A 24,213-nucleotide genomic window follows, 5' to 3' on the forward strand; every position below is an offset into this window, starting at 1 on the left:
AATCTTAAATGTCAACATTAAATGTGATATATTTTGCACTAAATAGACACATATAAAGCTCAGTAAATGGATTTAGGTTAATGCATAAAAAAAATCCTGTGTTTCAAGAAAATGCAACTAAAAGAAATGTGAATTTATAGCAGTTATGTAGATTTAACATACTGTGCTAAATCCTCATAGGAGGACTGTATTTTTGTCACATAAACATAAAATATAAAATGGTGAATGTTTATACGGCCACAAATAATCATTGCGCATTTCTATTGAATGTGCAAAGAATAGTACACAAGATTAAACAAAGATCTATTTTATTGGGAAGTGATTTTAATAAGGAGACACAAGGTAAATGTAATGGTTTAAGAAAAAACCAACACTAGGTTGTGCAGAGTTGCCAGATCTTCTTCTACAGAAGGAAACACATGTTGTTGGGGGTGTCTTGGAAGGGGATGTTTTTTCAGCCCTGTACCTTTCCTACTACAGAATAGATTTTTAATAAACATATAGCTCCTGTAAGGTGTTTCTGATTCCAGGATTGACCTAGATATATGGTCAAACCAAGTACATATTTCTGAAAAGTTTAATATTTCCCCTTTCCTTTTGTCTGATTAATGGTGTAATTTTAAGCAATACAGGCTCTACGAGTTACACACCAAGGTGCTAAGGGAATACATTAAACTCAACGACACCCAAGAGTTTTCTATTTTCTCCTTGTGATGTGTGCACAAAGCCTTAATAAGTGGTCGTTTCTTAAAGATAGCCATATTCAAAAACAATAGAGAACATCAAATGAGCCATTTTGAAACAATTGCAGTTTGTAACACTTGACTAGGTCCCCTAGTGATTACACGTAGCAAAAAAAGCTCTGAGCTGCTAAAGCAATTACACTAAGTTCATTTGTAAAAACAGGAATTTGCTTTCAGGAGACTCAAGATTATTTTTATGATTATAAAAATAAGTCTGGAGCCCTTTAGACTAATAAAAGCTTATATTTTACACCCAAATAACAAAGTCAAAATTTTAACATATTGGTTTGACTATCTAATGTAAAAGGATGAACCCATTACTTCTCAACCTACCTCAGTCATATAATCCATTTTTCAGATAAAAAGTAATATTTCTATATTTACTGCATGTTAGACTCAGGAATATGAACAGCCTATCATGAGATTAGAAGGAATCCAAGCCATACAATCCCTAAAACAAAAACATATCCCCTTGGTCGGATAGGTTGTCAAATGAGTATTCAATGTTTCTTCAATATAACTTAATCCCTACACAATTAAAACATAGAATTAATCAAAATCTTACCATTTCTCAAGGTAAATGTTATCTGCTAGAAGTGTCCTCCCCAAACGTAGTAAAAATACCTTATAAACCCATTAACTTCTGCTTTAATCCTCCTAGAAATAACACTTACTGAAAGTGCAAAGATTTTATATACAAGAATATTAATGTATAGATTAATTCTAGAAGTTTTTTTAAATCATCATAGTGGGCCGAGAGAAACCAAAATGCATTGGATAGGGTGCACCAAGGGTACATAGAGGGTTTATTGAACAAGTATGGATAATTTAGTATTTGACAAGATGAAATTATAGCTATATATTCAGAATCAATGAGACTCTGTTTAGGGTTTAATCTCTATTTATTTTGAGTGTTAATTTGGGTTTCTCGTGCCCTAACTTATTTAGGTGTTAGGCTGACAACCCCATTTTTAAATTCCTTATCTCTTAATGTTTGATCAATGCTAACTAATATAGTAGTAAAAAAACAAAAAAAAACAAAAAACCAATCCTTCACCTTTTCTGGGATAAAGTAACACTTCTTTCCAAACGATTAACGATTCTAAACTATTCATTTCCCAATATAAAAAGTCTACCTGAAATGCCTCAATTGCACAGCAAAGGCTGTAATACCAGTTGACTGGAAATCCACAATACCACCATCCATTAAAGAATGGTTTAAGCGATTGGATTTGTACATGTCACTGGATGATCTGATCTATTCATCAAAAGAAAAGTTCCAAGAATATTATACACTATGGATCAAATGAAGAGAAATCAAAGAAACACCTCTATATACCGTCTGGAATAATTGAAACTTGTTACCTTCCAAAAGACATTGTCCCAATATTATGTCAATATCCTCGTTTAACACACACCAGTTCCTTTCCATCGTTCCCCTACTTTACCTCCTCCGCTTTCCTTTTTCCCCCACATTCCCTATCCTACACAGTTTAAATAAAACAATCCTAGTTTATTAATATATTTTTATATATGTTTGCAGCCATTTCATTTACCTTTATATAACAAAAACATAAAAACAAACAAAAAACTGTAGCACCTAAGTGAATTTCCCGAATAGAAAGAATATACAACTTGAAAATATTAATACAAATTATACACATTTCACCTCCCTTCTGCTGCACCTGATCTGCCATCATTCACCCCTAGCCTAGGTTGCTCTTCTTATACTGCTTTCATACCTGCACTGGAGACATCACAAGATAAAATAATTAAAAAGTACCCAAAAAAATAAATAAACTTAATACTTTACCAACTTAAAAACAATTTAGAGGTACTTATAAGCATATTTACATTGTAACCACTCAGCCTTAGAGTATATTATGGTTTCCCAAATTTGTCCGTCAAGACGGCAGGATGTTGAAGAGTGATTCGTCACTCCAAATAATTTTCCAATGACTGCGTGCTTTACACCACTCCAGTTCATGTTTGGCATTGCACATGGTGATTGCCCATGAAATCTCAATCCATAAACCTCCGGATAACTAGTTCTTGTGCGGATGTGGCTTCCGAAGGTAGTTTGGAACTCCGTAGTGAGTGTTGCAACCAGGGAGAGACTATTTTAAGATGCTACATTTTACAGCACTCGTTAATCTCGTTCTCTGAGCTTGTGTGGCCTACTTTATCGCAGCTAAACTCCTGTTGCTTCTAGAGGTTTCCACTTCACAATAACAGTCCTTATAGTTGACCAGGGCAGCACTAGCAGAGCAGAAATTTGACAAACTGACTTGGTGGAAAAGTCAACATCCTACACCAGTACTATGTTGTAAGTCACTGAGCTCTTCAGTACAACTCATTACACTTCTGTTTGACTATGGAGATTTCATGGCTGGAATGCTGGATTTTATGCACCTCTTCGCAATGGGTGTGGCTGAAATGGCCAAACACACCAATTAGAAGGGGTGCCCACACACTTTTGTCCAAGCAGTAGACTACACTTTTTCTTTCCTGCTAGCAAGAAAAAAGTGAAATACTGAAATTTTTTTTCTAGCAGTCTTTCCATGTGACCATAGGAAAAAAAAATAAATAAAAAAAAAATACACATACATATATACACACACACACACACACGTTAACCCGTGCATGATACTCATGCATTCTAGTCAAATCAAGCTACTTAAGGTGTTAAAAAGGTTCTTGTCATGCATTTGGGCCATAGCCCAGGCCTCCTCAGGGGAAGAGCGTTACTTCCTAACGTAAGCACCCTTTTTTAACGTGGTTTTGTCCACATGTCACCACCTCATCATTTTTCTCCATCACCCCATCCTTCATCTTCATCGCCACATCCTTCATCAAGCTACTTAAGGTGTTAAAAACTCCCCACTGTCACCCCCAGCAACCACCAACCACTCCCAACTGTCACTTCTCCTTCAAGAAATATATAGGTCAGTGTATAACTCTGCCCAGCAGGTGGCGCTGCAGCTTGGGTTTTTTTTCACACACACCACTAGGCATTTATATAGTAGAAAAAAAATATATATATATATATATATATACGCAACAAATCTTCGCTTTTAATGTCCCAATGATTCCCTTTGAACTTGCATACCCTGAGACACACCTATGTCCCTCAATGGTACAATATTATAAGCTCACAAGATGCTGAATACCAACTTCACACTGAATCATATATTATACATTTTGGAGATGCTTATTCTATAATCACTATTACCATTTATGTAGCACTTACATATTAAACAGAGCTTTGCAATCATTGCCATCAGTCCCCGACCCAGTGGAGATTTTCATTTAAATTCTTTACAACATGCAAACACTATAGGATCAGATTTGCCAGAATTCAGTCAACCTGTAATATTTTGGATTCTGATAGGAAACCAGTACATCCAGGTGACACCTATGTAAGCACATGAATATATAAACTTCATGCAGATGGCACCCAAGCTGGAATCAAACCGAAGACTTCAGTGCTGCAATGCCACCAAAACATTATTGGAAGATGATAATGTATTTGAACACTTTACCTCCATAAAAATGAGAATTTGACCATTTGAATATTTCAGAATATCATCCACTGAAAGCGGGGACGGGGTTATGTAATTCCTCATCCGCAAAAAAACAAATATGGCAAAGTTTGTAGAAGTGAAGAGTTTTCTACACATAAAAATGTACAAAAAGAAAAACCAACCCCCCCCCCCCCCCCCCAAAAAAAAAAAAAACACACACACAGATACTTGTCAAACATTCATTTAAAACGGACCACTAACCCTAAACTGTAAGTGCGGTGGAACCAATGTGAAGAAGAATTACAATATTCATAAATACAGACTATGTAAAAAGAAATAGATGTTTCAAATTGCAACCTGGTACATACCTCAACATTTTGAAAACTAAATTGGTGCAAAATAAAGCACCACATTCGATCAACCAAGCCATGGACCCAAATTGGTTCGGAGCTGGGTTTAGACCAAACTCATTCACATAAAACCATGCCCACTTTAAAAAGAAAGTCTGAAATGGGCGTGGTCAGATCAAGACCATTATTTTACCTTATTTTAAGCGATCAGTTATATTAGGCTCAAAGCAACTCTCTGCAGAGTTCTTAAATAAATAGCATTACTAATATCTTTAATAGGGGGTAAGCTTAGAAAACTTCACAAATTTGATCATATTGTCACTCTTTAATAAGAAGCTGTATTTTATTTGGTGGTTCTTTAAAATTTATAAAAGTACTTTCTCAATTTATAAGACAATGTTGTCAAGCTAAAAAAAAAACAAAGTCACTTTTATATAATAAAAAAAATAAAATAAATGATAAAATTAATAAAATTGTTTTGAAAAAAAGCAGTGTTACCTTCTACATATTCAATTTTACTTAAAGAACACTTTAAATACCAGATCACCAATACAATACAATGCATACAGGCATTAACAATAATATGGCACAAGCACTAAAACAACTGTTAAAATTTGTATAAGTATTACTATTGATGAGCCTGGTGCAAATACATATACAAGCATTAACTACAGATATTAATAAGGCATGTAAAGTAAATTAGTAAAATTCAACTTCCAAAGCATAGGCACACAAATTGAATATAGTAAATTATCTATGCAACCAAAATTATCGATATGTTTCAAAAGTGTTTTTAATGCTACTGAATATTCTATAAAGTGCAATTTTTATTGTGCTCCCATGGTTTTAAATGTCAGTATAGGTGTAGTGTTTACCAAACCAGTTCATTAGCAACCTACATATAAACCAAACATAAGTTAAGGATATTATAGATTTATCATTGGTCAGTTAATTAGATCATTGCTAAAACTACTAAGGAACACAGCGTAATGGTCATATGCTGCAATCAAATTTGGATCTGTGAGAAATTTAACCATTCACTAATGGAGGGCAAAATGAAATAGGTTTGATGAGACGGCAAAATTCCAATACAATTGGCTGCAATAGAAAGTGGTTGTACATGCTACCTTAGTATGCAAGGGTCAGGCAATGACCTTACACACACTCATGGGAGTCATCAGACAACTTTACTTTCTATTGTGCTCAGGCCCGGCGCTCCCATTAGGCAAGGTTAGGCACTTGCCTAGGGCGCCAGGCTCTGGAGGGCGCCAGAAGAATGTAAATTACTTTAAAACTGTGCGGCGACCGCTGACCATACCTGTCACGGCCGCCGCACAGCATTCAGATGCACGGGGAAGGGGAGAAGAGGCTATTGCTCACCACCGCCGCCTCTCTGCTCCGTCTCCTCCCCTCCACTTACTAGTGTCAGTGGGTGGAGGGGAGGAGACGGAGCAGAGAGGCGGCGGTGGTGTGACAAGGTAAGGAAAGACGGGGTGAGGGGGGAGGAGGGCACCAATTTTTTCAAAATGCCTAGGGCGCCATGGACCCTAGCACCGGCCCTGATTGTGCTGGTATTGGATTTTATAAGATGGGGCCACACACACACACACACACACTATATAATGGTTGGTCAATCTGGTCAAAGTGACCAACTAAAGTCTCAATGTTTGTGGGCAGTTTAAGCCATTTGGTAGTGAAGGAGCATAGTATTCTCAAAAGCAGCTGCACACTCTTGGATCAACCACTACAGTCGGGTACTTGAAAATAGGGCTTACTAGTATGTGCAGTTCAATAATATCTGGGCCGCTACAAGTTGTTTAAACCAGTGCTAAGGCTTCCTATTGACATGCACTGATTCCACCAAGAATTGCTCTGGTACACCAACCAGTGATGGAAAATCACTGAGTAAAAAGTACTAATATTCACATGTGAGGAGAAACGTATCACCAGAGGGTAGAAGACAAATTATGTTTCTACAACAGTGTTATCTCACGTTAACAGCTTGGAATTAATCCACTTTGATTAAAATATAAAACCCATAAAGCTCTATTTTATTAGTGGTTGCACAAGAACTGGTTTAAAAAAAAAATGTTTGGAATAAATTACCGTATTTCCCCATGTACAAGACGCACCTTTTTCCCAAAAATGTTGGGTCTTAAACCTGGGTGCGTCTTATACAAAGGTAGCGTGGATGCAGGGGGGGGATGGCGCAGCGTTACAATGGCAGTGGGGGGGATCGAGGGGGATCGGGGCAGCGTTACAGTGGCAGCGGGGGAGATCTGGGAGGAGGGGGGACAGCGGTATGCACGCATCCAGGAGGAGAGGGACAGAGGTACAGTGGCAGCTGGGGGGAGGCGACTGCAGGGAGAGTGTGCTGCCGGACTGCTCTGATCACAATCAGACCACCGGCCATTACACTTTCCCTGCCTTTTTTGACAGCTACCGTAATATTTTTTTTTTCAGATTTCGGGGCCTAAATTAAGGTGCATCTTATACATGGGAGCGCCTTATAAATGGGGAAATACGGTATACATTTATCAATGCAGATTGGAAAATAGGCCATGACACTGTGCACAGAATATTTAAATTTTCCAACTGCATTTTAGACTATTACTAAAAATTATATCTAAATAAGAAAAAAAAAAAAGTCTACTAGTATTTTTTTGCAGTACAAAGCAACAACTAAACTGCAGATGTAATTAGTGCGACATGAATTTTGTAAGATAATGAAGCCAACCGTTGGTCATCATCAAGTAAATTCTGCAAGATGTATATTATAATTACTGATGTCTGGTCTGGAAATAGGAAGGTGGATATGTGTCACGAGGCTCTTACTTAGCTTTGTATATGTTGTGTACAATGTAATGAAATAATTACATTTAAAACAGTCTTCATTTCATCACATACTTTCTTCTCAGTTCATAGGTAATTTGTACCCTGCTGGACTCTGGTTACAGCTGTAAAAAGTTTGAGACTAAACATCTATAAATAAACAAAAAAAAATAAAAAAAGGGACTCCAACAATAACCAAACTAAGAAACTGTGCAAAGATCAATTCTAATTTAAAATGTAATTTTACACAACATAGTTCGGACTATTAGAAGAAGCAAACATTCATTTTTGAAATTTTGTGGAACCATGAAATGTTCAGCCTATATAATATACATAAGGGGACAGGGCAACTACAGCGATACACTGAGACAGGTCTTCTCATGGGATTTTGTGGCAGCATGTCACAGTCAGTAAATTAAGTCCATTTTCATACAATTTAATCTGCTGGGTATTCCCTGTTTATGGGCTTAAGATAGAAAGATACATCTGTTATAAACGCTAGTTAAAACAAAACATGTTACAGGTAGGATGCATTTACCAAAATATTTCTCATTTGTAATAAGCAGGCTTCAGGTTAATGACATTTTTAGAAACTATTTTAGAAAGTGCCTCTAATTTACAGCATTACTGTACATCTAATCTATATCAAACTTAACAGCTATAGTGAACTAGATATAGATAGCATTGACAGATACTTTAAATATTGATTTAAGAAAAAAAAAAAAAAAGAAAAAAAAAAAGAAAACTAAATCTGTATATTCTCATACTCAAAATTGCACAATGTGTCCATTAAACCATAGAAAGTACATTTTAGGCATAAAAAATTAGTTCGGGTAGCTGGCCCCCTTGCACCCCGGTCCCATTTGTGCTGTCCGAGGAACACTGAAACTGCACAGTTACTTTTCCACACTGAACCTCAGTCATTCCTTCCTGTCCAAAGTAACTCAATTCATTGCCGTCCAGGACCACACTGGCTGTGTAGAAAGTATCTGGTTCAATTTGCACAGGATACTCGAACCAAACAGGAAATGTATTGCTGGATCCATCTGAGAAGTATTTGCTTAGATTCTGTCCCAATATCACTCCTTGTCGTTTCAGTTCAATTTTCGCACTATATTCTGCAGACCCACAGCTGGAGCCATATAGACCAAAGCCTGCGATAAATACTCGTTTATCCACAGAAAACTGAATGCTGTCACATCGGCCTCTGTAACGCCACTGGTTGCTACGGTAGGCACACGATTGAAACCTATGGCATCTCTGAGGGACTAAACCCTTCCTAGGATTGCTTACAAACTCTAAATCTGGTTTCTTAGCAGCTGTATACCAAAGAAATATATCATTTGTTTCATTAAGAGTCAAGACTCCGGATTGTGCAGCACCATTGGCAAAATCGTCAAGCGCCATAGTTGGGATGCGGATTAAGTAGAGAGATTTGCCTAAAACTTTCCTCTTATTCTCTATGGTAGGAGTTAAGTCTTGACGTTGACATTCTACTTCAGCCCAACAGAGAGCTGCCTCAAATACAACTATTTCTTTGGCATTTAAAGTTTCTCTTTTAAGGATACTTTCAAGTGTCTGAAAGTCAATGTCACAAAATCCTTCACTTTTCAAAGCAAGTTCTGCCTGTGCATCAATCACTTCCCAGCACCTCTGGGTGAGATCAGGTTCTTCAAACAAGCAGCTCTGAGAAAGGAGAACACAGGCGTTCTTTGCACTTAGACTGGTCTCTAGGAAGTTAACACATGCTCTGGCAAGATGGGGGACGATATATTTCTTAGCAGCATACAGAGTTGCCAGAACAGTATCAGCAGCCAAGTCAATTTCATCACAATACAAATACCTGCACAAAAGAGAAAGAACAAAAACACATTTTGAGAGAGATCTGAATTGAACTTTTGCCAATATTGCTCTGGCTGGGTATATCCCAGAATGCAACACCTAAATACATGCTACTTGCTCCTAATTTATGGAGTACATTCACTGGTTTCTTACCTCTGCTCCTCCAAGCCCCTAATTGCTATGACAGCTCAAGCAAGAACTCTCTCCTGCTCGGGAGGTTTTTTTCCCCCCTCCCCATTTCTAGCAGTGTTGTCAGGTCCAATACAACTTCAGTATCCTATTGCTACTAATGGGAAGCTCAGACTTGACAATGCTGCTAGGAACATTTTAAAAACCATCACTAGTAGCCGACAGATGTTCTGCAGTGATCATTACAACCATAAGGGTACTTTCCAAAACTAAGGATAACAGAAGCAAACTTCTCATTTTATATTATATTCATCAACTCTATCCATAAGAATGTAATATTTTGAGTTGTTATCCTTTATAAATGACAATATATGTCTTGTAAATTTGCCTTACTGGTTGATAGAACCTTCGTTTTTTTGCACAACTCTTGATTTTTGTTTTCTCAAGTGAAGTCTTGAACAAGCAGAAAACCCCATTTATAGACACACAAATTATAAGTTTTCAAAAAAAAAAGTGTGATATCAGTAAAAAGCAAATTACGTTCCATTGTCATATTAGATTATTCTTGCCCCAAAAGAAGTTGAATACTTAAAATTGTATATTCTACTGTACTACACTATAGTTTGTTAACTTTGCAGTATATTTGTGCAATAAGACATTTCAATATTTTACATACATAGAGTCAAACTACAGACATAACGGCACTAATTGCGACAGGCAATTGCTCCCTATTTGTGCATAATCAGAAGGAACAAAACACAGTGACTGCATCAATATACAATATTCCTGTTGGTGTAGAGTACAGAATAAGAAGTACAGCTGACAACGGGTGCATAATAATCTGTGAAAGAGACTGTACTCTGCGCTAATAAACAAGGAAATATTACTGTTAGAAATCCCTCAGTGCAACTTTATGTCGGTCTTCTCATATATACCATTGGTATTAAGGTGCACCTGCATACGATTACAGTTTACGCTCACAGTGCACAGCGTTGCAGAATGTGTTGCTGAATAACATAGCAGGTTTAACATGTATATCTAAGACTGCTCTTATCAGATATTTGCTGAGAGAAATACCGGCATCAGAATGAGAGAAAAAAAATAAATCAGTTTTAGACATTATGCAGAAATGTCTGACATGCCCTGTCTTCAGCTGCTTTCACACTTGAGGTGAGAATGTATTTGTACTGCAGAAGTCTCACACTTTGAACTATATCTCATCCCTGTTTCCTTTTCACACGCTCTGTGCTCTTGGGTCTAGTTTCATGCACCATTTCATTGTATGGATATAAAAAAAAAAAAAAGGGAGCTGCACACTGCATCATTACACTGACACAAGAGACATTAATCTGCTGAACTAAAATAAAACTAATAAGGTTTTGGAATAAACACTGGCTAATAAGTAGCTTAGTGGAGAACAAAAACAACCACTCTACATGAGTGGAAAAAGTCACCTAAAGTGACATAATTATTGACATTTATATAGCACCTGCATATTCCACAGTATTCGATCCACTGAACCACACATTTTTCACCCTGTATTTAGAGCTAGCTTTTATGTTGATTTTAATTATTGTTTGTTTTTTTTACTTACTTTTCTTTTTGTTAATATCAAGGGCAGATTCAATTTAATCTGTATAGTATGTTTGCCTATCTAGACAAGTAGGAGGAGGTTTAATGACAATATAGAAGTGCCTAGACTGAACTAACTTTATTATTGTAATATTGGACTTATTTTATGCAAGTTCAATTATTACTTTTTATAAATGCATTTTTAACATTATCAAGAAAAACATAAGAACAGTTTCCTAGGGGCTTGTTTAAAACTGTTAATGTGCTTTTCATCTGCTAATGCCTGAAAAAATGCACTAAAAATAGGATGGTGTCTTATGGACTCACTCAACATTGTGTTCTAAAATTTGAATGCTGCGTTACAAGAGATTGTATTGGAGAAAGCCCATTTTATCACCATGTGTGACCAAGCCTTCAAAGGTTAAATTATAGTATATATAAATAAGCCATACAGTACATTATGCCTTATAAAAACACTAACCTGCTATGTGCAGCAACCATATTAAAACTTCTAAAGGCTATATTCTGTTAATTAAAGCTGCAGTTTGTATCGCCATAAATTGACATTATTGCAACACAAGGAAAATGCTTACTTCAGCATTGCAAGGAAAGAAGCAGGTTCAACATCTGGTATACGAATTTCATCTTTGTCCTCTGCAAGCTCCCCATAAAACATTGCATGGAATACTGAGCTCCCAACAGCTAGAACATACTGGCAATGAGAACCACAAAAGGCAAGTTAAGCAGTGACACAATATTCAGCTTCATTGCACAAATAAGAAAAGATTATTTCAATTAAACTAAATAGCAGACATCACCAACAATAAGATGGGTGATCTTTTTCTACATCATATCTTAGCAAGCAAGATTACAGATTTAAACTGGCACTATGAAAATAAATGTAAATGAAATGTGGCTAATAATATCAAGAAAAACATTGCTTACTTTATGTCCTGGTAACAGCTGAGTCCCACCTGGTGGTCCAACCACAAAATGCACATCTGCCATCAGTTCATTGTTGTACACCACTGAATTTCTACTGGGGCAAATGGTTTAAAATAGAAACTTTCCAATGTAATAGAGCATTGATTTAAATATTAGTAAAGTAGCTGCACAACTTACAACATGAAAATTTCCTATACATGATATGAACTTCAAAGCATGCAGCAACACAATATTTCAGAACAGTAAGTAAAATAAACAGAAGACGGACGGTCTTACCTTTCTCTGATGGTGCCGTAAAGTCCTTGCCAGTTTGGGGATGGGATAGTGTTATTGTTATTGAGATTTTGTTGGTGGTATTGCTGCACAGAGTTTGAGTTGCTGTTAGCTGGTTTCTTACTGGGAAATATCTCAGCAGCCATCTTCTTCTTCTTTTTGGTTTTTAATGTAATGATTTCATAGCAAACCGGTGGTAACTTGCTGCTGGTACTAGAACTGGCCTTTTTGGGACCTTTATTGGACCGATTCTTCACAGTTTCTGGAAGCATCAAAAAAAAAGTGAGACATTTCATGTTCTTCCCTTTGGCATCTACCATCAGTGATTTAGTTCATCTAGCTGAGCAGCTTAATTTTAACAGAATATTACAAAAAAAATCCAAAAGTATTGTAAAAAGAAAGCTAAAACACAGCTTTTGAAAAGAGACACAAGGTGACCTTCTCTATTTGAAGAATTAAATTCTGACTTCAAGTTTGATCCAGCACTTGATGTGATAAATATATTCCAAACATGTCTCCTATTTTGTTTGCCTCTAAATCCTTTAGATGTAGCGCAGCTGGGCCACCTATTGTGCAACAACGGGAAGGAGAGAGCATATAACTGTCTGCATTACTTATTGTAAATTAGGATAACAAGATTGGATTCTGCTTAAAGCAGAGATAGTCCGTTCGCTGACTCAAGTCGTGTGCTGAATGGATCTGAAGAGAGTAGAGATTGCAGCTTTGCAGATGGTGTCAGGCAGTCAATAGCTTTAAGCCAATAGCTGAAGCTACAGATAATGATTGGACCGAGCATAACAGCAAGAGTGTTTGTAGTATACATCGTCTCTCTGTTAAAGGACAAATGATCTATCCTAGGTGTTTATTTAAAATATAATCTGGTATGGAAATGTATATGCAGCAAGAGCCAAACAAACAAACTAAACTGTGAAAGCTGGGCTCTAATCATGCTGTTTTAAGCGAATATGTCTCTCTAGCAAATGTTATTATTAAATGTACATGCATTTAATATATCAATACATGCATTTCATATGAAACACTTTAGTCTTTGCAAAACTGCCGTTCAAAGTGATATGCTTATTGAATTAATTAGAAGAAAAACAGATTTGTTTTCAGGTTCTAGTAGTGAAACGCACTGTTCCATAAAATGGAGATGAGGTCACTGCATTTGATTTCATCCATTCTGTTTCCAACCAACATAATAGCCTCTGACAGGAGTTCCAAATTACTAAGCTGTGCTAATTAGGCCAGTGGCTATGGCTGACATGCAGGCTTTTGCACAGGGTTAAAAAAAAAGAACTGCGTTTCTCAGAACAAGATACGAAGGGAGAATACGGTTGATCCCTATATCTTATGTGTTTGACTACAAATTAACACTTAAATTCCCTTGTAACCTAATTACCACGATTAACCATATTTTCATGCATCAATGCTCTACTGATTTTAGCAGCTGATATTACGCTCTCCTTCTCTCCTCTACATTCAGACTCAGTGGGGCACTAGCAACTGAATTATGTTCCTTCATGTTAACCGTTTAATTCAATCACTATAAACTACTGTTTTCTTTGATACCAAAACTGTATTGCATACCAGTTTACATATTTATTTAATAAAGCCTAGGCTCATTTTATTATGAAAAAAACATGATTAAGACCTCACTTATAGTTCGGAATAAACCTAGCTAGAAAGTGCAAGTTTGCCCCTTGGCAAAACCATATTGCACAGAAGGAGGGGGCAGGGGGTGGGATTTAAAAAATGCAGACTGATATACAGTTGGGAGAGGGTGCACCATGGCACAACTCTAAATCAGTGTAAAAATAAGCTGTCCAGTATTTGTATGGTACATGCAAAAACATATCATTTGCATCTACTGCATTGCAACATGGTTTGTCCAGGTGCCAGTTTGTACACTTTAGTTGGATTTTTTTTTTTTTTTCTCTAAACGAGGCACAAAATGTTTTTGGCACTGTTGTCCACAGCAATATAGATTAAGGAATAACTCAATTTACTGCATATACTGAGTTAAAAAAAATAGCAACATCCATAATGTATGTACATTTAAAGCTGAGGAAAAGACAATTAAAGCTGGCCTTAAACTACAATACTCATTGTATCTGGAACACAATGTAAACCTGATTGCAAGGGAGCTCCTGGATAGAGATCAGTCATCAATGTATTAACACTGTTTGCTCCTTATTGCAGGAATCAACCAGGCGTATACAGTAACCCTAGAACTAGTTAAACTTAAGTAATCTGCCTACTATATCCTGCACTTGTTTGTTTTTTTGTGGGGTGTGTGCTTTCATCAGTAATGTCATCAACATAATTTTCATCTGCATGCCACGATCCCTTGGATTTGTCATTTTCTATAACTATAGTATGCCTGAATCTTCAAGCAGTTGCATAGTACTCTAAACCATAGTACTCTGTGTTGAGACCTGAAATGGGATCCAATTATTTGCTTATGGGGTCCCCTAATTAAAAGGATATGCTATATGTTCTACTGCTAACATTTTTTTGGGCTCCCAGAACAATAACACTGACACTGACACTTGGTAGGCTAAATTAATAAAACAAAAATATTTAACATCCCTCCGCTTTAAACTAGATACAACGTGGGGGAAAACCAACAACAGTATCAGAACTGGTGATCAGCTTTGTCAAACTTCACATAGATTTCACATGAATACACATGAATAATCTCCAATAATAAAACAGATTGGAGTATTTTTGCAGAACGTACCGTTGTTTCAACAGATCTACTTGTCTGGTATACATTGTAGTCATATACTTTACCTCCAAAATAAAAAATATGATACTTTCATCACATTCTAACCACGCATGAGATTCTGCATTATTATTATGCTTTATTTTTATAGTGCCAACATATGTCAAAGTCAGAATTTATTTATGACTCAAACACGTTTACACTACAAGTATTTTTCCCCACAAACCTGTGGAATTAAACCAGTGGACCCAAAAAAAAACCATGAAAACTGCAAACTCAGCAAAAGCATACAAACTCCAAGAAGATAGTGCCCCAGTTGACATTTCTATGCATGATATAGTAATCAGTTGGGGGGGGTTAAAAAAAAAAAAAGGTGGAATACTGACTGATACAAGTATATTAATAGTGATAACACTATAAATGCATCACCCCATCTTTCAAGGGTGCAAGTTGTGTCCAAAAGAACACATCACCTTTTAAACAACTAGGGTAATATGTGCCATTGTGGCACAGGGGAGGGAGGGGCATTCTAATCTGCAAAAGTACACATATGCAGTGCATGCTGGGCAGATCATGAATGCAGCATGTGCTGTTGCCTTGCATTTATAATCCAACCAGAATCTACTCTGAATATTTAGGTACTGTCAGTGGGTTATTAACCAGTCTGCCATGTCAGTTCCACTGGGTGAACACAGCGTAGATCGGTGGTTCCCAAGCTGTGCGCCATGGCTCCCTGGGGTGCCGTGGCCAGGGCCAGTGATAAGCAAGGTGGGGGACTACTTGGTAATTATTATGGCTTAGGGGTGCCTTGAAAAAAGTATGGAGACTCTAAGTGTGCCTCGAACTGAGAAAGTTTGGGATCCACTGGCTTAGATCAAAAGGTATTTTAAGAGCAGGTGCACAATGCAACAGTGTGACTAGCCTCATATAATATATATTTTTTTTATCATGGGAACTTGCCTTCTCAGATTCATGTCAGCACTAGCGTGTCCAAAGGGTCACTTTTGCCCACATCTGGAGGCATGTTCCCAAAGCGACACATATGAAATGAAATGTAACACATCACAAGTATTCTATGCAGTTCAACAACCCAATCTAACAAATTCTGGCCCCAGTATCCCTTCCCCCATCTAAAGTTATACAAAATTGTAAACTATGGGGGGGGGGGGGGGGGTGTCTAGGCAAAATGGAGCCTCAGGGGATGTTCAGTACCTAAAACATTGCATAAGACCAGACTCAACTTGGTTTGAGGGGATGTAATATGTCTGCAGAACCACCCAGAGACAGTTTTTAGCCAGCAGGTGCGAAGCCGGACAGCAAGGCAATGTCTAGTGGCACCTTATGGCTAATTGAATCTGCCCCATAAACGTATGAGAATATATCAGCAATGTTTTAGCCTTCATATTAATACCTGCACATAGGTGCAGTAGCTACTATGAGACCTCAAGGGGAACTGAAACACCCCCTCATGTTTCCTGTACAGTAACTGCAGTCTCTCTGCTATGTCTCAATGACACTTTGTAGTAAACAAAAGTGTAAAAGCTGTAAAGCCAGTAATACCACCTCATACAGTATGCAAAGGATCGCATGACAGGGGCTGTGTCAGTAATGTAAGTAGTAGTCTGTGGACACTAACACTGCCTCGAGTGACAGCTCAAGACATGAAACAGATCCGTGGGACCCGCCACAGTCTGATTACCCGGCCATATTGTAAGAAGCAGGACCGTAGGAAACCTTTTCCTGATAAAACCTGACTCAACACCCTGCCGACGTGGTCCTCTAATATAACACGGGGTAACCTTACCGGTTGTACAAGTGACGTAGCTCTTCCGTGCGGTGCCGGTAGGTGACGGACGGGTCCGGTGTACCGGAAGCAGAGACACCGGAGAACGGCTAAACAATCCCCAGCGCTCGGCTCCGCCCACTTTTCCAACTCCGCTCTTATAGGCGACTTGTGGGTGTGTAATGACTAATCAGATTGCAGCTTTCCGCAATACAGAGCGCGGTGTCATATGAGAGGAGAATGGTGATTGGCTGATGGTTGGCATTGGTAGTAACCGTTAGGCGCGTTCTTTTTCTTCGTACATGAAAAGATAAACAGAGATGTAGGCGGGATAGGGATCAGGAGATCGCAGGAATGTGAGGGATAGGGATCAGGAGATCGCAGGGATGTGAAGGTTAGGGATCAGGAGATCGCAGGGAGGTGAGGGATAGGGATCAGGAGATCGCAGGGATGTGAGGGTTAGGGATCAGGAGATCGCAGGAATGTGAGGGATAGGGATCAGGAGATCGCAGGGAGGTGAGGGATAGGGATCAGGAGATCGCAGGCATGTGAGGGATAGGGATCAGGAGATCGCAGGGATGTGAGGGATAGGGATCAGGAGGAGATCGCCGGGATGTGAGGGATAGGGATCAGGAGATCGCAGGGAGGTGAGGGATAGGGATCAGGAGATCGCCGGGATGTGAGGGATAGGGATCAGGAGATCGCAGGGAGGTGAGGGATAGTGATCAGGAGATCGCAGGGAGGTGAGGGATAGTGATCAGGAGATCGCAGGGAGGTGAGGGTTAGGGATCAGGAGATCGCAGGGAGGTGAGGGATCAGGAGATCGCAGGAATGTGAGGGTTAGGGATCAGGAGATTGCAGTGAGGGATAGGGATCAGGAGATCGCAGGGAGGTGAGGGATAGGGATCAGGAGATTGCAGGAATGTGAGGGATAGGGATCAGGAGGAGATCGCAGGGATGTGAGGGATAGGGATCAGGAGATCGCAGGGAGGTGAGGGATAGGGATCAGGAGATCGCAGGGAGGTGAGGGATAGGGATCAGGAGATCGCAGGGAGGTGAGGGTAAGGGATCAGGAGATCGCAGGGAGGTGAGGGATCAGGAGATCGCAGGAATGTGAGGGATAGGGATCAGGAGATCGCAGGGATGTGAGGGATAGGGATCAGGAGATCGCAGGGAGGTGAGGGATAGTGATCAGGAGATCGCAGGGAGGTGAGGGTTAGGGATCAGGAGATCGCAGGGAGGTGAGGGAGAGGGATCAGGAGATCGCAGGAATGTGAGGGATAGGGATCAGAAGATCGCAGAGAGGTGAGGGATAGGGATCAGGAGGAGATCGCAGGGGTGTGAGGGATAGGGATCAGGAGATCGCAGGGAGGTGAGGGATAGGAATCAGGAGATCGCAGGGAGCTGAGGGATAGGGATTAGGAGATCGCAGGAATGTGAGGGATAGGGATCAGGAGATCGCAGGGAGGTGAGGGATAGGGATCAGGAGATTGCAGGAATGTGAGGGATAGGGATCAGGAGATCGCAGGGATGTGAGGGATAGGGATCAGGGGATCGCAGGGATGTGAGGGATAGGGATCAGGAGATCGCAGTGAGGGATAGGGATCAGGAGATCGCAGGGATGTGAGGGATAGGGATCAGGAGATCACAGGGAGGTGAGGAAGAGGGATCAGGAGATCGCAGGGAGGTGAGGGATAGGACTGGCACGGTGGTGGATTAAATGTATAACAAGTGAGAGGATTATATGATTTGCACTCACATTGTAGGTGGTAAAGAAAAAACAACAGATCTAACTGTGAGAATATTTTTATTGTATAAATGTCCTATTGCTTTCCAGATGGATTTGATTGTTTCCTATATGAGGTGAAAATGCTGCTATATTGCTGTATAATGAGATCACTGTGTAATGCTAATACCCATCGTCGCTAACACCCTAATTTCCAGGAACAGTTAATGGTGTGGAGAGCTGTCCTTAGAAATGTCCCAGCTTCTTAATATTAATCAACTGGATGAAGACAGTTTTTATTGAAGCATTTAAATGAAAAAAAAATAACAATTCCATCCAAGGTCAGTAAACATGACATGGGGTTATAGTGCACAAATGTTTATCTAGACATTCGGCGGCGCATGACAGGCTTAGATGTACCTGGTCAGCAGATCATTTCAAAATGTTGCTAACAATGAAGACTGGAAATATGTATTTTTAGTTGAATAAATGAGTTGTTTATGTCCATGTAAAACAAATGTTTTTAGGAAAAACATCCCTTTTTTTTAATTGAAAGCCCACAAGATTAGTGGTTTTGTGCCCCAAGTGCAAAAAAATGTGCAACAAGGTGCAGCAACTTCACTCCCCCCTCAAAAGATGAAGGGCCCCTCTATCTCCAACCCCCGAGACCAAAAGATCCCTTTGGGGGCATGGGCCAACAGGTAATTGCTGAACCTGTAAGGGTGTACCACACACCCTAGATCCTGTAAAAATAACACACAAAAGTGAAAGTGACAAACAAGGCGGGAAATTAATGTGGGTATAGCCCTTGCTTAAATGCCAAGCAATTGTAAACAGTCTCCCGGATAGCCAAATGGCCAGGGTAAAAGGAGGCAGTTGTGAAAATAAAGTGCCTTAAAAATTATGTGATAGTGCATCGTACATGATTCTCTGGTAGCACCAAGGGTCACCTTTTGCAGTTTCTCTGCAGCCCCGGTCTTCTGGTCAGAGGACCAAGCTAGCCTGTCTACATCAAAAGGGCCCTCCTCAACTTCTAATAAGATCATAGGGTCGAGAACAGAGCCTTGTGGGACCCCACAGGTAGTGGTAGTGGCACGGAGGATGTGTCAGAGACTAAAGGAGCAGTTCAATAGGTAGCAAGTTAACCAGGAAAGAACTGTGTCACGGAGAGCAATGGATTGAAGGGTGTATAGAAGAAGTGGGTGATCATTGTTGCCGAAAGCATCAGAGAGGTCCAGGACTATGAGTATGGAAAACTGACCCTCAGACTTTGCTCTAAGTAGATCATTGATCACTGTTGTGAGTGCAGTCTCAGTGGAATGTCGATTGCAGAGACTTGAGAATGGAGTTATCAATAAATGTGGAAAAAATGATCCAAACCCCAACCACACCAAACAGACCCGCTACCTGCAAAAGTGCATGCACTGCAGAGCGCCACTGGAGGAAATCTCGTTCCTATCCCGATTTCCTCCACTATAAATTCATCCTTTCATCTTACAGAACTGCCCTTTCAATTGCCAAGCAAACATTCTTCAAATCTCTAATATCCACCCAGTCTTCTAACCCACGTCGCCTCTTTGCCACCTTCAACTCACTTCTCTGCCCACCTGCACCTCCTCCTCCTTCCTCCCTCACAGCCCATGATTTTGCTACTTATTTCCAATAATAGTTTTTATTGAGATTTTTTCAATTACATATAGGATTTGTGGATATAAACTCTTTCCAGGCAAACAACATCTGGGGGTAAATGTATGAAGCTCCGGGTTCTTCAACACCCAAGAGTTCGGCGACTTCAGCGCTTAAATTTAAAGCGGCGCTGCCCTGTAAAGGGCAATCACCGCCCTAGTAGCTATAAGTATATGGCAGACTACATATTGATTACCTGAGGATAATTAGGGAGGGAAAATATGTAAGAGAGCCACCTCTGGGGTAAAGGGGACCGGAATCTTAATGGCCTGGGTTATCGTGGTAAACACTGCGTTCCACAGTGTATGGACAATGGGACAGCTCTAGAAGATATGTAGTATATCAACTGTCGCTCCACAATTGTACTGTGCTAGCTACATCTTGTGAAGTTTGTCTGGGGTTAAAGTCTGAACCAGTGCATAGAACATCCCTGAGTGATTCAGACACTTTGACATCTGGTAAGCGTTTTGAAAAACTAGGTTCCATTGAGTTTCATTTAATACCAGGTCCAGGTCTCTCTACCAAGCACTTTGGGAGAAGAGCTTCGCCTGTACCCATTCAGAGTTGAGAAATGTGTACCAGAATTATATGGCAACCCTATTAGCTCCTGTTGTCAATCTAGCAAAAAGGAGTGGAGGGGGTTGTGAGGTAAGATGCTGTGAGCTTAAAGAGGTCAGCCAGTGCTCTATCTCCACATGGATATCCCAACTCTACTGAGAGCTCAAAATGTCCAAAACAGAGCGTATTATCTTCTCTCCTGTCAAAGTCAACACCTGCCCTTAAATATCCCTCACTGTCAATAACAGCACCATTTTCTCAGTCTCCCAAGCCCGCTGCCTTGGTGTCATGAGGATCTGTCTGTACCCTGTAATGTTCATTTTATCGCTACCAATGAACATTGTCCAATGCGATTATTGTTGTTCAAACGCACAAAGAGATTTAATATCAAAAGATAGCAGGATTTACAGTAAGCTTTGATGAAGCATAAAAGATATAATAATCAGGAAAGTATGAAACCAAATACATTACAGTCTTCGCAAGCGTGTCCTGGGCCCAGGTTCAGATACAGTCGTGTTGTCTGTTGTCAGGAAGAGAGAAAGAAAACACTGGCGCATGGAGCTTATATGCAGCTTGAATTAGCATCAACTGTGATGATGTCACAAATATACACAGATAACACTAAAAGAGGTCTTCATTGGTCTAGGGTTAACAATGTTCCAGTAGACTGCTGGTTATAGGTCAGTTCATTTGATCTTTTTCAAAGGTGGGCGACAACTTACTCCAACTGTTGCCTACATGTCTTCCCGCCGAATAACCAGTTTAAACTGACCCATAAACAAAGTAATTTTGAGTATTTCATATTGCTCATGACTTGCGACCGCTAGATGCGATCGCTACTCTGTCGAAACCGGGTTAATGCTAGTGAAATAAGCTTTAATATGAAACCAAACTCTTTACCGTTGAGAGGATCTGAACCATAAATACCTCAACTTTAATATTATCTATGCATAATTAATCTCTAATACATTTTACTAATAAATAAATGTGGATTGGTACCTTAATAAATGTGTATTATGTAAGTGTGAATGTAAATGGGTGCGTTGTTAAATAATCGGTTGAAGTAAACTAAGCTGATTAATATTGTTTCACCGTACGATTGCGATTAGTACGCCATGTGTAGTGATGCAATGGCATAGTAAAACAATATTAATTAAATTAGTTTACTTCATCTGATTATTTGACTTCCATGACCCAGAATGGGTGGTGTCTCTGGAGTTACTCTGGTGACTAGATACACAAAGCTGGGTGGCCTGATTATGTTCCATTGCAAGCAAATGAAAGGACTGGTACAACTGGTGATGAACTAGCAGTGGAGACCAGACAGGAACTGAATTGCTGAACCCGGAAAGGAACCAAAATGCTGGAACCGTAATGCTGGATGACAGAACCGAAATGCGGACTGCACTGTCTGGGCTGTGGGCTGGAAGGATAAAAACACTGCAGACTGCTGGGAACCAGGTTGGAGTTTGGAAATACAACATTGCACTGGCAACAGGTAAGGGTTTCAGGAAATCTTTTTATTATAGTTGTGTTCTCCTGATTGTAGACTGGTCAGCTGGGATAAAGCAGCACTCTGAGTTGCTGAGATGGATCATGTGACTCGATCCAAGATGGCAGTGCACATATCCTGATTCTGGAGGGATCTTTGAAGTGGAGACAGACTGGACAGCATCTTGCAGAGAGATCGGAAACCAGCAAAGCCTGAGGACCACAGGGACAGCTTGGAAAGACAGCAGAGAGGTAAGTGACAGAATCTGAGAACCTTGCGTGTGACACTCACATCCAGCCTCGCTCCCAGTTCTGTCGACTCCACCTTAAAAACGTTGCCAGAATACGCCTGTCACAAATCGGGATCTTAGCCGCACTTACTCCACAAGCCGCTGTCATATCACGGCTACCTGGGTCCCTTCTGGTCGTCTGCAACATTCCCATTCTCCACACCTCCGTTTGTAAACAAACACACACTGTTTGTTCTGCTGCATGGGTGTGGCCATCTTGGATGCAGTCAGGTGATCATTCCAGACCCACCAGATTCAGCAGCTGTGATTACATGAACTGATCAGCCAATAGTTGTTTGGGACACCCTATTTAAACCTGCTGCTGTGATCTGTTCATTGCCAGAACAACACACTTCTCTCCAGAGGATAGTTCTTGGCTCCAGTGTTCCTGTCTGCATTACAAGTGCAGTGTTCCTGACTGCATTACAAGTGCAGTGTTCCTGACTGCATTACAAGTGCAGTGTTCCTGACTGCATTGCAAGTGCAGTGTTCCTGTCTGCATTACAAGTGCAGTGTTCCTGTCTGCATTACAAGTGCACTGTTCCTGTCTGCATTACAAGTGCACTGTTCCTGTCAGAATTACAAAGTGCACTGTTCCTGTCTGCATTACTAGTGCACTGTTCCTGTCAACATTTCCAGACTGCTCATTCCCCTGCTATATTCTACAATCAGCAAGAACATTAGCAGGAAAATCATCCAGGCTGTTAGGTTCTGTTTCAGTCCTGCTCCAGCTAGTCCCAAGCGTCCCGAATCGGATCAAGAAATACAGACGACCGTGACAGTTTGTTCTGGCCAAATGGATCCGCAAGGGGAGCATACCCCGAGGGAGGACTCTGTCCAAATATTAGCTGAACGCATTGAGAGACAAGAAACTAACCAGGGGCAAATTTTGAGATTCCTGCAGGATGTTTCTACGCGTATGGATACCTTGCAGGTATTCCGCAGTCAACCATCCCATACTCCGCCTGAGCCAGTAAGACCTGCGTCACTACCTACTTCATCCAGACTCCATCTTCCCACGCCAGCTAAATACGACGGCGAGCCGAAGAATTGCCGCGGGTTTCTCAACCAGTGTAGTATACACTTTGAGTTACAACCCGGGAATTTCCCTACTGCACGTACCAAAGCTGCTTATATTGTTTCGCTACTATCAGGGCAAGCTCTGGCATGTGCATCACCACTCTGGGAAAAATCTGACCCAATTTTTTCTGATATTGATAGCTTCCTGTCTACCTTACGCAGAATATTCGATGAGCCTGGAAGAACAACATCAGCCGCTTTAGATATTCTGCGGCTTTGGCAAGGGCAGCAGTCCGTGGGCCAATATGCCATTCAATTTTAAACTCTTTCCTCTGAGCTGTCTTGGAATAACGATGCTCTTGTTGCGGTCTTCTAGCAGGGCCTGTCTGACCACATTAAGGATGTATTAGTGTCTCGGGACTTACCTACAATGCTAGACCAATTGATTACCATCTGCAATCGGATTGATCTTCAGTTCAGAGAGAGAGCTCTAGAAAAGCCCAAGTTCCTCCCTATTCAACGGGCCCGGGCACTGTCTCCTTTCCCTGATGGACTCATGCAACTAGGCAAAGCACGTCTTTCACCCACTGAGCGAGAACGGTGAGTTAGAGAGAAACTTTGGTTATACTGTGCCAGTTCTGGACATCTGCTACATTATTGTCCTCGCAAGCCGGGTAAACGCACCCTCCTAGCTGACGATGAGGAGATGAGCCTAGGAGTG

General features: G+C 40.2%; 1 protein-coding gene across 3 annotated transcripts; it reads right to left on the bottom strand.

Moving 5' to 3' along the window:
• Positions 1 to 7,655: 7,655 nt before the first annotated feature.
• On the bottom strand, positions 7,656 to 16,873 carry BTBD3 (BTB domain containing 3). Of its 3 annotated transcripts, XM_075203966.1 has the most exons (5): positions 16,743 to 16,873; positions 12,214 to 12,472; positions 11,938 to 12,031; positions 11,586 to 11,704; positions 7,656 to 9,292 (listed from the first exon to the last, which is right to left on the bottom strand). In XM_075203966.1, exons 2-5 carry the CDS (start codon positions 12,354 to 12,356, stop codon positions 8,260 to 8,262), a joined length of 1,389 nt encoding a protein of 462 aa, XP_075060067.1. In that variant the 5' UTR covers positions 12,357 to 12,472; positions 16,743 to 16,873; the 3' UTR covers positions 7,656 to 8,259. The 3 variants fall into 3 exon arrangements, with proteins under 3 accessions (XP_075060067.1, XP_075060065.1, XP_075060066.1); XM_075203964.1 differs by lacking the exon at positions 16,743 to 16,873 and having other exon boundaries at positions 12,214 to 13,548; XM_075203965.1 differs by lacking the exon at positions 16,743 to 16,873 and having other exon boundaries at positions 11,938 to 12,028; positions 12,214 to 13,545.
• Between the last annotated feature and the right edge of the window lie 7,340 nt (positions 16,874 to 24,213).

The sequence above is a fragment of the Mixophyes fleayi genome, chromosome 3 (genome assembly GCF_038048845.1).
Source record: "Mixophyes fleayi isolate aMixFle1 chromosome 3, aMixFle1.hap1, whole genome shotgun sequence".
Taxonomy (NCBI): Eukaryota; Metazoa; Chordata; class Amphibia; order Anura; family Limnodynastidae; genus Mixophyes; species Mixophyes fleayi.

Bases quoted from the DNA above. Each gene is read 5' to 3' on its own strand.
- BTBD3 (XM_075203964.1), bottom strand. From the start codon at position 12,530: ATGGTAGATGCCAAAGGGAAGAACATGAAATGTCTCACTTTTTTTTTG. The intron at 12,032-12,213 runs GTAAGACCGTCC...CATTTGCCCCAG, and splicing joins TACGGCACCATCAGAGAAAG to TAGAAATTCAGTGGTGTACA. The intron at 11,705-11,937 runs GTAAGCAATGTT...TCTCATTGCCAG, and splicing joins AGCTGTTACCAGGACATAAA to TATGTTCTAGCTGTTGGGAG.